The following is a 14,620-nucleotide window of genomic DNA, read 5'->3' on the forward strand; positions in this document are numbered from 1 at the left end:
ATGTTTGGGGAGTCTCCCACATGCCTTTTGGCGAATGCCAAACAAGTTCGCTTATTTTTTCTGGCCACTCTTCCGTAAAGCCCAGCTCTGTGGAGTGTATGGCTTAAAGTGGTCCTATGGACAGATACTCCAATCTCTGCTGTGGAGCTTTGCAGCTCTTTCAGGGTTATCCTTGGCAGCTTCATTAAATAGTACCCGCAAAACACCAGCCTCAACGTCAAAAGTGAAGAGGCGACTCCGGGATGCTGGCCTTTTAGGCAGAGTTCCTCTGTCCAGTGTCTGTGTTCTTTTGCCCATCTTAATCTTTTGTTTTTATTGGCCAGTCTGAGGCGTCTGTTTCTCAAACTAGACACCCTAATGTACTTGTCCTCTTGCTCAGGTGTGCACCGGGGCCTCCCACTCTTCGTCTTCTGGTCAAAGCAAGTTTTCTCTGTTCTGTGAAGGGAGTAGTACAGAGCGTTGTACGAGATCTTCAGTTTCTTGGCAATTTCTCGCATGGAATAGCTTTCATTTCTCAGAACAAGAACAGATTGACGAGTTTCAGAAGAAAGTATTTGTTTCTGGCCATCTTGAGTCTGTAATCGAACCAACAAATGCTGATGCTCCAGATACTCAACTAGTCTAAAGACCAGTTTTATTGCTTCTTTAATCAGGACAACAGTTTTTAGCTGTGCTAACATAATTGCAAAAGGGTTTTCTAATGATCAATTAGCCTTTTAAAATTATAAACTTGGATTAGCTAACACAACGTGCCATTTGAACACAGGAGTGATGGTTGCTGATAACGGGCCTCTGTGCGCCTATGTAGATAATCCATAAAAAAAGAAATTCTGCCATTTCCAGCTACAATAGTCATTTACAACATTAACAATGTCTACGCTGTATTTCGGATCAACTTAATGTTATTTTAATGGACAGAAAATTTGCTTTTCTTTCAAAAACAAGGACATTTCTAAGTGACCCCAAACTTTTGAACGGTAGTGTATATAGTGGTGTATATATAAAAAATGCTCTTCTATAATACAAGGGAAACAATGTATTCTGGGAACGAATGAAAACAAGAATGAACACAGAAGGAAAATTAAAATAAATATTCTCTCACAAAAAGAATAAAGTCAACATTTGTGTTTCCATAGTCATGGTGAAAGCATGTTGGGGAACGTTTTTGTATTGAACACAGTTCTGAGCGACATATACAGACTATAGACCAGCTCTCAAAGCACTAACCTACTTCATAGGAACTAATTACTGTATATGTAAAAAAAAAAAAATACATTTCCTTTTACATACAGACTGAATAAAATAATATTCATATACATAATAATTGCATGACAAAACAAGAGAGACACAGACAATGTTGAAAAGTGAATGAAATGAGTAAGAAATAAAACATACTGACAAAACAAGGCAAGGGGACCAAAGTGAATGATAAACGTGTAGCAGTTGATCCAATGCGCGCTACATATGAAACACTTCAACTTTCTGTCTTTGTTTGGCACCCTAGTTCACTACTGCTGTCTCAATGTATTTCACATGTAGTTTATTATACACAACTCCACAAAGGCTCTTAATTAATACAAAATATAAATATTCTCTATATACAGAACAAAAGCGCATAACTTTGATCAGCTGGGCATCTGTACACATTCGTGCGTACTGTCCGAGTGTATGCAGCTGCCTGGGTGTCTTTGAATCTGTTGACACCGAGTTGATGAGGATCAGAGTGTGATGATGACTGCCGTTGCCAGTTTGTTACATACATATTTCAAACATAGATGGATGGAGGGAATAGAGTTAATCACAGGTCAGCATGAATGCGAGGCATTTCACCTGAGAGATCATCAGTTCAGTTTGTAAAGGACTATATTTCTTTATACCCCTTTTTATCTAACCTAAAGCCACTACGCACTATTTGCTGCCAATGTTTAGTGGAAATATTTGGGTACGACATCAAAACACTTAATTGTTTACACAGAAAAATCTTATAATACACCAGGATCCAAAAATAGAATCACATATTTGTTTTTTTCCATAGAAAATGGTAAAAATGATTCTTAGATTTCCTTACATAATACATATTTGGGAACTCAGCTCAGAGGTCAAAGGTTAAGAATCGGAACATCAAAGAGGTCACACAGGCCTTCGGTTTCGTCCAGGTTATATATGTAGTCCTGGTCACCCGGAGGGGGAGACAGACGGAGGAGTGGAGAGAACACTAGGAAAGAGAGAGGGACATAAGAGATTAAAAGTAGTGATGCACCAATATGCCATTTTTGGCCAATACTCGATATTTTCCTTGCCAAAAAAAATGTTACCAATAACCGTTATACATTTTTTTTCCCAGCCTTAAGCATTCTAGTACAGTTACAGTTAACACACACACGAACGCAGCAGTCTAAGGCACTGCATCTCAGTGCAAGAGGCGTCACAACAGCTGTATCACATCCGGCTGTGATTGGGAGTCCTATAGGGCAGTGCACAATTGGCCCAGCGTCATCCGGGATAGGCAGTCATTGTAAATAATTATTTGTTCTTAACTGACTTGCCTAGTTAAATAAAGGTTTCACACACACACACCACACTGACCAAAAAAGTTATTTTGTTGGCATTTACGTATGTCCCCATTACCAGTAAAACAATCAAAACCTATTTATTTCACTTACTTGCTGTGCTGTTTTGTTGTTCATTTGTTCAGTCGTTTCGTTCCCAACCAGGATTTCTATGGAATGCCGTTTGGGTCTTTGCGTGTCAAAAAATATATTTGACGTGTCAAATAAGCTTGTTGAACAATCAGGACCTGAATATGACTGCACGTCACATAATAATTTAACGCATTCATAATTTTTTGACGTAGTTATTACACATTGATTACACTATCACTCGTATTTCATATATCACAACGATTCATCGATACGTATGCTATGATGCTGGTAAAGTTGTCTCGAGCACCTTCAGTGCTGGTCATAAAAAAAAGCCTGCTAGCTCGCTCATGGACGCAAACAATGTTCTTCCCCAAAAATATAGCAAAATGACAATCTGTTTCAGTAGCTATAGTTAGCTAGCTAACTACATAGCTAGGTGTCATCCTCTAAAATAACCCTACTTTATAAGACAGCTCTTATTTGATTAATGGTGGTCGGACCCATCTATGTGAAGCTAGCCACAATAAGGATTAGCCACAATTGTTGACTTTGCGGTTAGCCTTCAAAATAAAACTTTGTAATTGACAGTGATGCAAATGAATGCAAATAGTAGAATTCTGCCACTATTGAATAGATCATGCTAAATGGGGTTGGAATGTTATATAAAATCAACTAAAGACAATTTGTTAATGTGACACAAATCTGTTGAAATCACACTGGATGTATTATACTTTAGAATTGCATTTGGGGCATACTTATTTCACTGTACAGCCTTACCTATGGATTGTGGATCAATGGCATGGGGTATCAGTCTACTCAGTGACACCCAGAGAACATTAGCATCGTAGCTCTTATTGCGGGACTCTGAAACAACTGAATTGAGCCACATTTATTGTCAGCCTATGTGTATTGAACACTATTCCTGAGGAAAAACAATACTACTTGGATGTTTTGGAGTCTGATAAAAAATATCTTGGGTATTGAGTAGACTGATACCCCGCTGCCAATGACTGGTACGAACTGCAAAAATCTCTGAAGCTGGAGACATATCTCCCTCACTAGCTTTAAACACCAGCTGTCAGAGCAGCTCACAGATCACTGCACCTGTACATAGCCCATCTGTAAACAGCCCATTTATCTACCTACCTCATCCCCATACTGTATTTATTTATCTTGCTCCTTTGCACCCCAGTATCTCTACTTGCACATTCATCTTCTGCACATCTACGATTCCAGGGTTTAATTGCTATATTGAAATTACTTCGCCACCATGGCCTATTTATTGCCTTAACTTACCTCATTTGCACTCACCGTATATAGACTTTTTGTTTTCTTTTGTTCTACTGTATTATTGACTGTATGTTTTGTTTATTCCATGTGTAACTCGGTGTTGTTGTATGTGTCGAATCGCTATGCTTTATCTTGGCCAGGTCGCAGTTGCAAATGAGAACTTCTTCTCAACTAGCCTACCTGGTTAAGTGAAGGTGGGGAAAAAAACAATTCATTGATCCCCAATCCTTAGGTAAAGCTGTACAGTGCAATATGAATGTCAATACACAGAACAGGCTAACTGGGAAGGTGCTTTCACACAGTCACAGTCCCGCGATAAGAGCTACAACGTTAATATTTGCGTAAACTCTTCACAGTTGTGTTCTGTAGGTGTCACCGAGTAGACGGATACCCAATTTCATTGCTTCACATTCTAACCTTGTTTAACATTATCTAGTCTAAATATGGCAAGATTCCACCAATTAACCTTTTGCATCACTTTCAAATAGGTACTTTTATTTTGAAGGGAAACTGCAAATTCCACTATTGTGCCTAATCCTTATTGTGGCTTGTTTCACAACACATAACCCGGTCCGGTCGAGCCTCACTAGCCAGATGAAGCTAGCTTGGGCAACAGGGTTAAGTAGCTGGCTAGCTATTTATTTTCATGAACTGAAGTTCAATAGGCGAACAATAAGTGGCTACCTAGCTAATACTTACTCACAAGGATTCCTAAATCATTGCTAAGAATAATGAAAATGACTGCAGTTGTAGGCTGGTTGTATTGGTGCTAGCAAGGTACCAAGCTAAAGCTAGGTAGCTAAGCTACCCCAGAAGTTGCGGTCGAACAAATAATGCTTTATTACCAACGCGGTATTGTAAACACATCGTTTGTGGCCGGTGTTTGCTTGTTTGCAGACCTTTTTTGTACAGCTTTGACAGTGCTACTGATAGTAGTGGTGGCACTTGGCTTGCACGTGCAAATTCAGAACACACAACATTCTATAATAGAACTGTGTAATTTGACATGTCAAATTAAAAGCTTATTTAACGTGTCAAATAGTGTTATTTGACATGTATCTTTTTTGACACGCAAAGACCCAAACGGCGTTCCATAGTATGTCGTGAAGATAATAGCAGTGACGCTATTACTGTATAACCCCGGTAGGGCAACATCTGAAAAATAGCGCACTTGGTAGTGTGTACCGGTGCTTGACCAGTTGGCGAAAGCCAACATCACCCATGACAGAGAATGTTTGATTGTCAAGGGCAATGAATTCCATTATCTTGCCGTTAATGGATTTCGCCTTTGAGTTGTCTCGCTGAAATGTTCTTACTCTTTCAAATGACTGCTCGATCCACAGCAGACATTGTGGGCTAAGTTAGCAATGCTGTGTTGCAAGTGTAGCGCAACATTTTATGTGGCGTCATAAGTCATGTACCTACGTTATATAGGTATGCACATCAGCTTTGACATCGGTTTTGCACATCGGCATTAAACTAGACATAGGGCCGATACCGATGTTGACATTTTTAGCTAATATCGGCCGATTCCTATATGTTCACCGATATATTGTGCATCCCTAATTAAAAGGCAATCCTCTTTTAGTTGTGATAGGTTAAGTAAATCTTTGCTGATCCACGTCAGCAGAACTGTATACTTAAGCAAGAAGGCCTGAGGTGGTGTGGTATATGGCCAATATACCACAGCTAAGGGCTGTTCTTATGCACGTCGCAACGCAGAGTGCCAGGATACAGCCCTTAGCCATGGTATATTAGCCATATACCACAAACCCCAGAGGTGCCTTATTGCTATTATAAACTGGTTAGCAATGTAATTAGAGCAGTAAAAATAAATGTTTTGTCATACCTGTGGCAATCAGCATTCAGGGCTCGAACCACCCAGTTTATAAATGTCAACTTACCCTCAGAAGACATCAACTCCTCCAACAGGTCTGCACTCATGATCTCTACTCAGAGAGATGGTGTGAAAGAGAGGGAGAGATATGGGAAATGAGGATGAGGGGTTAGAATAAAGATATACAACATCTATTCTAGTATCTATAATCTCAAATTATTGTCTATACATTGATATCATCTGCAATAGCATGTTCATACACATGTCAACTCCTTCAATAGACTTCATAATATTTTGAGGTGACCTTTACCTTTAGTCGGGTCAAACATGTCAGAAAGTTCTTTGGGGAAATACAGCACTACAAACAGAAGACAGAAAACATTAGTCACTCACTCAACAACTCCCAAAAACGATTGATACAAAGAGTGCACACACACTAAATAAACCTCGACTCTGATGTATATTTAGTAGTTATGCGATATCCCCCTTGTATGAATTTGTAGCAGGATAGAGAAGCATCATGATCTTAGCGAAACGGTAGATGACACTTACATTCTGAGGGGTCAGCCTTGATTGGTTCAAAGACTGCTGAAGAAGAAGAGCAGCCATCCAATGAGGCAGAGGACTGGAGAGGCTGGGTGTCCAACAGGGGAGTCGGTTGGGCATTTGTGTTTGTAGTGGGTGTGGAAACAGTCAGTGTGCTGGACACTGTAAAAGAAGGATGGCGATATGAGTGACATCTTTTTCTGCAATTTCACTTCTACACTACATACACGTAATAACTACATTGCTCAGATAAAGACCAAATCGTACCTGCAGTGGTGACTGCCTGATTGGAAGTAGCTGTGCAGGCAGGTAAGAGTGTGGCAGGACTGGGGTTGGAGGAGTGGGCCAGAGGCTGGCTGGGCTGGGAGGGGGCAGTAGGTGCCGGTTTTGTGTTGGCAGCAGCAGCAGGCACTGGAAGGCTCTGGAGCATGTCCTCGGGTGGGGGGACGGACAGTACCACTGGAGATGGGCTGGATGGGTCCTTGTTCACAAGGAGAACCTCAATGGGTCCTGCTGAGCTCTTGAGACGGATCTGATACTTCTTCTGTCCAATCAGTACCTGCCAACAATCACTCAGTCAGACGGTCGTGGCACAGGGAAGTCCAACTCAGATTCTGTAGAGCTGCTGTGTGTAGGCCTTTGTTTCAACGCAGCACTGACAAACTTGATTCATATAATTGTATAAATCGTTGTCCAGACTCCGATTCGTTTATTTTTAAAAGTAGAATTAGTGCTAGGCTGGAACAGAAGCCTGCACAACCTTGGCTGGCTACCATCCACATTGCTCCAGCCAAACTGAAGTTTCTTCTTCACAGGGAGTCTAGATTTGCCTTCCTCCCGCTATGATTTCTAGAATGCGAACACATTCTGACCGTTCTGATTGGTCCCCGATACCGAAGGGTTGGGCAAGAGCCAGCCTACATAATGACCTTATCAACTTTGATATTCTGATTGGTTAAATTTGTTGGAGACGATCCAATCGCTGATTGATTTATTTTGTACAACGGCCATTTTGAAGTCACACAAATGATTTCTAGGATTGCTGATTCAGACTGAATGTACATAGCAATCGATAGAGAAGAGGAATTAAATTCAGGGTGTCGTCAGGCAATGCACAACCAGCAGCTCGCCAGAATCCAAGTTGGAAACCCCTGGTCTGAGGATGGTGAGACAGAAAGGGGAGAGTTGTTGGGTCTAACTTACCGACTCAGGTATGGGCACCTCCAGTTGTGTGCCTATGGGAGCGCGGATCGCTAGGAGAGTGTCACCTGTGGAGGCCAGAGATGGGGTGAGCTGGATTCTAAAATAAAACATTTTTTAGAGGTCGACCGATTATGATTTTTCAAAGCCGATACCGATTATTGGAAGGCCATAAAAAGCCGATACCGATTAATCGGACGATTTTTTTTCTTTCTTTGTAATAATGGCAATTACAACAATACTGAATTAACACTTATTTTAACTTAATATAATACATCAATAAAATCAATTTAGCCTCAAATAAATAATGAAACATGTTCAATTTGGTTTAAATAATGCAAAAACAAAGTGTTGGAGAAGAAAGTAAAAGTGCAATATGTGCCATGTAAGAAAGCTAACGTTTAAGTTCCTTGCTCAGAACATGAGAACATATGAAAGCTGGTGGTTCCTTTTAACATGAGTCTTCAATATTCCCAGGTAAGAAGTTTTAGGTTGTAGTTATTATAGGAATTACAGGACTATTTCTCTCTATACGATTTGTATTTCATATACCTTTGAATATTGGATGTTCTTATAGGCACTTTAGTACTGCCAGTGTAACAGTATAGCTTCCGTCCCTCTCCTCGCTCCTACCTGGGCTCGAACCAGGAACACATCGACAACAGCCACCCTCAAAGCAGCGTTACCCATACAGAGCAAGGCGAACAACCACTCCAAGTCAGCGCAACAGCGCAATGCTTGAAGCACGAAAGTGCTGTTTGAATGAATGCTTACGAGCCTGCTGCAGCCTACCACCGCTCAGTCAGACTGCTCTATCAAATCATAGACTTAATTATAATAAACACACAGAAATACGAGCCTTTGGTCATTAATATGGTCGAATCCGGAAACTATCATCTCGAAAACAAAACGTTTTTCCTTTCAGTGAAATACGGAACCGTTCCGTAATTTATCTAATGGGTGGCATCCCTAAGTCTAAATATTCCTGTTACATTGCACAACCTTCAATGTTATGTCATAGTTACGTAAAATTCTGTCAAATTAGTTCGCAACGAGCCAGGCGGCCCAAAATGCCCTGACTCTGCGTGCAATGAACGCAAGAGAAGTGACACAATTTCACCTGGTTAATATTGCCTGCTAACCTGGATTTCTTTTAGCTAAATATGCAGGTTTAAAAATATATACTTCTGTGTATTGATTTTAAGGCATTGATGTTTATGGTCAGGTACAGTCGTGCAACGATTGTGCTTTTTTCGCAAATGCGCTTTTGTTAAATCATCCCCTGTTTGGTGAAGTTGGCTGTCTTTGTTAGGAAGAAATAGTCTTCACAGTTCGCAACGAGCCAGGCGGCCCAAACTGCTGCATATACCCTGACTCTGTTGCAAGAGAAGTGACACATTTTCCCTAGTTAAAAGAAATTCATGTTAGCAGGCAATGTTAACTAAATATGCAAGTTTAAAAATATATACTTGTGTATTGATTTTAAGAAAGGCATTGATGTTTATGGTTGGAGCAACGTGTACCTAAGCGATTATATGCAACGCAGGACAGGCTAGATAAACTAGTAATATCATCAACCCTGTGTAGTTAACTAGTGATTATGATTGATTGATTGTTTTATAAGATTAGTTTAATGCTAGCCAGCAACTTACCTTGGCTTCTTACTGCATTCGCGTAACAGGCAGGCTCCTCGTGGAGTGCAATGTAAAGCAGGTGGTTAGAGCGTTGGACTAGTTAACCTTAAGGTTGCAAGATTGAATCCCCGAGCTGACAAGGTAAAAATCTGTCGTTCTGCCCCTGAACAAGGCAGTTAACCCACCGTTCCTAGGTCGTCATTGAAAATAAGAATGTGCTCTTAACTGACTTGCCTAGTTAAATAATGGTGTAAAAAAAAAAAAAATCGGCCAAATCGGCATCCAAAAATACTGATTTCCGATTGTTATGAAAACTTGAAATCGGCCCTAATTAATCGGCCATTCCGATTAATCGGTCGACCTCTAATTTTTCTATTAGGTAGAACAATAAAAAGGGAATGGAAGAACACAGAAAAATATAAGAGAGAAACATACCTTTGAAAGCACTACAGAGGTCTTCGTGTTTTACATAAGCCATAGTGTGCTTGTGTTAAGGGCCAAGAGTTTATTTACTACTGCAACATGAATTTAAGAGCTAAGCATTGAGCTAAAAATCTGATCACTACCATCTAAACCATCTTGGGGTGCACCTTAACGCATTTTGGCTCCTGAGTGGCGCAGCGGTCTATGGCACTGCATCTCAGTGCAAGAGGAGTCACTACAGTCACTGGTTCGAATCCAGGCTGTATCACATCTGGCCGTGATTAGGAGTCCCATAGGGCGGCACACAATTGGCCAAGCATCATCCGGGTTTGGCCAGGGTAGGCCGTCATTGTAAATAAGAATTTGTTCTTAACTGACGTGCCTAGTTAAATAGAGGTGAAATAAATAAATACAAATATCTAGTAACTAACACGCTAGATCTGCTAAGCTTAGTGACTACTAGACAGAGGGATTGTAGTAAAGGATATGGGCTGTTCTGTGAGTCGTCTGTGACGTTCATGATGCTCTGCTGGACCCAGACCCTCTGCTGATCCAACTCGTGCTCCCGCTTGTCCAGATCATCCAGCTCTGCCTTAAGATCAATGAGTTTATCGGCTATCTCCTGTGTGTTACAGCCAGGACCAACACCCCTGGGGACAGGAAACAGGTATCACAAAGAAATGTACCGTATTGTGGTATCAACAATTTGTATATCTACTTTCACTGGAAATGTTTATAGATTTGAAAACTATTTCAGAAATAGAGAGCACAACACGGAAGTGTTATCACTTAGCAACGGCTATGGAGGAAAAAGTGGCGCTCTCGGAATGTTCAGACAGAAACCCCATTGGCCCAACTCTCTAAATATGACTCTGGATAACACACACAACAGTCAATGGCAAGGCATTGGTAGGAACTAGAGGTTGACCGATTAATCGGAATGGCCGATTAATTAGGGTCAATATCAAGTTTTCATAACAATCGGTATTGTTGGACACCGATTTGCCGATATATATATATATTTTTTTACACACCTTTATTTAACTAGGCAAGTCAGTTAAGAACACATTCTTATTTTCAATGACGGCCTAGGAACGGTGGGTTAACTGCCTTGTTCAGGGGCAGAACGACAGATTTTTACCTTGTCAGCTCGGGGATTCAATCTTGCAACCTTAAGGTTAACTAGTCCAACGCTCTAACCACCTGCTTTACATTTCACTCCACGAGGAGCCTGCCTGTTACGCGAATGCAGTAAGAAGCCAAGGTAAGTTGCTGGCTAGCATTAAACTTATCTCATAAAAAACAATCAATCAATCCTAATCACTAGTTAATTAACTACACATGGTTGATGATATTACTAGTTTATCTAGCCTGTCCTGCATTGCATATAATCGATGCGGTGCGCATTCGCGAAAAAGGACTGTCATTGCTCCAACGTGTACCTAACCATAAACATCAATGTCTTTCTTAAAATCAATACACAAGTATATATTTTTAAACCTGCATATTTAGCTAAAAGAAATCCAGGTGAGCAGGCAATATTAACCAGGTGAAATTGTGTCACTTCTCTTGCGTTCATTGCACGCAGAGTCAGGGTATATGCAACAGTTTGGGCCGCCTGGCTCGTTGCAAACTAATTTGCCAGGATTTTACGTAATTATGACATAACATTGAAGGTTGTGCAATGTAACAGGAATATTTAGACTTAGGGATGCCACCCGTTAGATAAAATACAGAACGGTTCCGTATTTCACTGAAAGGAAAAACGTTTGTTTTCGAGATGATAGTTTCCGGATTCGACCATGTTAATGACCGAAGGCTCGTATTTCTGTGTGTTTATTATATTATAATTAAGTCTATGATTTGAAAGAGCAGTCTGACTGAGCGGTGGTAGGTACCAGCAGGCTTGTAAGCATTCATTCAAACAGCCCTTTCGTGCGTTTTGCCAGCAGCTCTTTGCAATGCTTCAAGCATTGCGCTGTTTATGACATCAAGCCTATCAACTCCCGAGATTAGGCTGGTGTAACCGATGTGAAATGGTTAGCTAGTTAGTGGTGTGCGCGCTAATAGCGTTTCAAAAGTAACTCGCTCTGAGACTTGGAGTAGTTGTTCCCCTTGCTCTGTATGGGTAACGCTGCTTCGAGGGTGGCTGTTGTCGATGTGTTCTTGGTTCGAGCCCAGGTAGGAGCGAAGAGAGGGACGGAAGCTATACTGTTACACTGGCAATACTAAAGTGCCTATAAGAACATCCAATATTCAAAGGTATATGAAATACAAATCGTATAGAGAGAAATAGTCCTGTAATTCCTATAATAACTACAACCTAAAACTTCTTACCTGGGAATAGTGAAGACTCATGTTAAAAGGAACCACTAGCTTTCATATGTTCTCAAGTTCTGAGCAAGGAACTTAAACGTTAGCTTTCTTACATGGCACATATTGCACTTTTACTTTCTTCTCCAACACTTTGTTTTTGCATTATTTAAACCAAATTGAACATGTTTCATTATTTATTTGAGGCTAAATTGATTTTATTGATGTATTATATTAAGTTAAAATAAGTGTTCATTCAGTATTGTTGTAATTGTCATTATTACAAATAAATAAAATAAAAAAAAATCGGCCGATTAATCGGCATCGCCTTTTTTGGTCCTCCAATAATCGGTATCGGAGTTGAAAAATCATAATCGGTCGACCTCTAGTAGGAACACAGTTAAGACACCTCTCCTTATCTGACTTCTCTTACATAAACAGACAGCTAGCACACTTGTAGTTTCTGAATGGCGACAGGGTGCCACCCAAGATTTACTAACGGAGCCCATAACGCCATGTCCTTGACTTACTTCCACTGAATACTGTTCTTAGACTTCTTCTCGATCAGTCCGATGCCTTCAAGCACATTGGTGATGTCGTAGATGCGCCTCTTCTGTCTTACAGCTAGGGTGTCTGCTGCCTGTGGGAGAGAAAGAGTGGTCAATGTTATTTATACATCGGTGTAGAGCAGTTTGAGGGTCCATTGAACAAATCCACAGTTAAAAACAAATAGCTTGGTAGATTCTATAACGTCGAGGAAGCTTAGCTATTCATGGGCTTCAAAGTTACACAAAACTGATTGTTCTTTCACGCTTGTGTTCAACATGCACTTACATCAATAAACATATGGCTAGTACTGATAACTACGATGGTTAATCCTCATTACTGCTATGGGATGACATATATTCTATTGTGGTCAGTCACGCCCAGACTAAACAAAACCTAACATATTGTCAGCATAATTTAACCAATGATAATGGTGACTTGCGGATTGATTGATTTTCTAGCTACATAAAAGGGTGTGTGACTCTGAACCGGGTTCGGGTTTTAACTGTTTTGCCAGATCCAGTTCATAACAACAACGTGCAGCCTTGCGTGCTTGTCTTCATTGCGGCTGCAGGGGGCAGAATATATAAAGTAAGCTGGTTAGCTTGCTGCTTAGTACCTCAACCAATGACCTCAACAGAGGAGGAGTTGAAGTAACGTTACTTGGCAACTGGCTAGCCAACTTTTCCTACATTTAGTGGACGGGCAAAGTGTAACAAATTAGGTGGTTAATTGAACTATTCAAACACACAAACAGAAAAAAACACGACGCAACGTATCACGCTGACGGCTAACGGTAGCTTGCGAAAACCTTGAATTAGATTTACTACTAACGGTAGCTAGCCACAAGCTACATTTACATCCGCGTGCCAACAACAAAGAGTAAGGCATGCTTACTGCTTTCAGGTCTAGAACTCCATCCTTGGCCTCTTGTAGCAAAGATACAAATTTGGTTGTAAGCAATCCTAGACTCTTCTCGTGTCGACTTGGGGTTTGAGGTTGAAGCGAGTCTCCCATAGCTCCAAATTCGGTTCTTTCCGACTCCAGCTCCATCTGATTAGGAATTCTTGTTCAAATCCGTACAACAGTAACGTTAGCTAGCCGGCCCCAAACTCACTTGCTAGCTAGAAACCCCTTTTCATTCGCCGTGCTAAAGTGAGATTTATCTATATAAAATGCTTTGCATGGTACTAATTGTAGGATAATCCAATATGGTCCGGTCCAGATTATTTACCTGATAATTAAAAAAAACAGGCCTGCAAAATATTTAAACGAGCATACGGTCCGAAGCAGTTGGACACACGAGGTATGCTGGGATGGTTTGGTTTGTGAAGCCAAGGGACCACCTGCAAAATATGAGATACTATGAAAAGCGTACACCATAAATTGTAATCGTTTTACTTGACAAGAAAGTCAACTGTTGCTAGTAAAGCATTTCGCAATATTAGATATTACCTCATCACATATGCTAAATCACAAGATCATTAAATGTTTGTTTATTATGGATTAGACTGCAAATGTGGCCTTTTTTTAGGGACAGTTCTATTTTCTACATACCCTAACAACTTTCATTTTACAGTCAAATAATATAATACATTTTTCGAGGATATGCTTAGGCTAAATCTTTAGGATTTTACAGTTTGAGAAAAGCTCAATCAATTGCAATTCATGTACCAGGAAATTAAAAATGAGAATATGTGGTGCCTATTTTGTCTGATATTACATACTTTTTTTTATTGCATACTCATTGCTTTATAGACATTAAATCGCATACATGAAGAAAATCCCAGTGGTAATGACAAAAAAGCTATGGTCACGCTAGTGACAATGACTGTGTAATAAATAGAGAATTATAGATGGCAAATTCTATTTACAAGAACACTGGTTTTGTGCCAATGTGCGCATGCGTATACGCCCATGTCTGTCACTTTGGAGAAGAGGAGCGCAGTGTGCCGTCACTGTGGTTGGATCTGAACAAGTATGTTGTGTTCGTTTGTTCTGCGCGGATATGCATCTGCCTCCTCATCTTCTTCCGAAAGGTTAATAGACCCAAAAACTTTCCTCCTGGTCCACAACCCATTCTAATATTTGGGAATCTTATGAAAGACCTGGAGAAGGTAGGTCTTGTATACAACTCTATTATTATGCTATTCTTCTAACTTTCATTAATAATCAATAAGTACTTGATG

The 14,620-nt window shown here is 40.3% G+C and overlaps 1 protein-coding gene across 2 annotated transcripts; it reads right to left on the bottom strand.

Moving 5' to 3' along the window:
- Nucleotides 1–1,021: 1,021 nt before the first annotated feature.
- Nucleotides 1,022–13,975, bottom strand: e2f4 (E2F transcription factor 4). Of its 2 annotated transcripts, XM_029759010.1 has the most exons (11): nucleotides 13,329–13,975; nucleotides 12,416–12,525; nucleotides 10,061–10,222; nucleotides 9,585–9,628; nucleotides 7,519–7,583; nucleotides 6,583–6,874; nucleotides 6,322–6,477; nucleotides 6,080–6,127; nucleotides 5,837–5,881; nucleotides 2,069–2,215; nucleotides 1,022–1,735 (listed from the first exon to the last, which is right to left on the bottom strand). In XM_029759010.1, exons 1-10 carry the CDS (start codon nucleotides 13,482–13,484, stop codon nucleotides 2,100–2,102), a joined length of 1,194 nt encoding a protein of 397 aa, XP_029614870.1. In that variant the 5' UTR covers nucleotides 13,485–13,975; the 3' UTR covers nucleotides 1,022–1,735; nucleotides 2,069–2,099. The 2 variants fall into 2 exon arrangements, with proteins under 2 accessions (XP_029614870.1, XP_029614869.1); XM_029759009.1 differs by having other exon boundaries at nucleotides 1,022–2,215; nucleotides 13,329–13,974.
- Between the last annotated feature and the right edge of the window lie 645 nt (nucleotides 13,976–14,620).

This window comes from Salmo trutta, chromosome 7, assembly GCF_901001165.1.
Source record: "Salmo trutta chromosome 7, fSalTru1.1, whole genome shotgun sequence".
Lineage (NCBI taxonomy): Eukaryota > Metazoa > Chordata > Actinopteri > Salmoniformes > Salmonidae > Salmo > Salmo trutta.

Excerpts from the sequence above, each read along its gene's own strand:
- e2f4 (XM_029759010.1), bottom strand. The coding sequence starts at position 13,484 with ATGGAGCTGGAGTCGGAAAGAACCGAATTTGGAGCTATGGGAGACTCG. Across the intron at positions 9,629-10,060 it reads GACGACTCACAGAACAGCCC|TATGGCTTATGTAAAACACG; the intron begins ATATCCTTTACT and ends ACACAAGCACAC. Across the intron at positions 5,882-6,079 it reads CATGTTTGACCCGACTAAAG|AGATCATGAGTGCAGACCTG; the intron begins GTAAAGGTCACC and ends CTCTCTGAGTAG.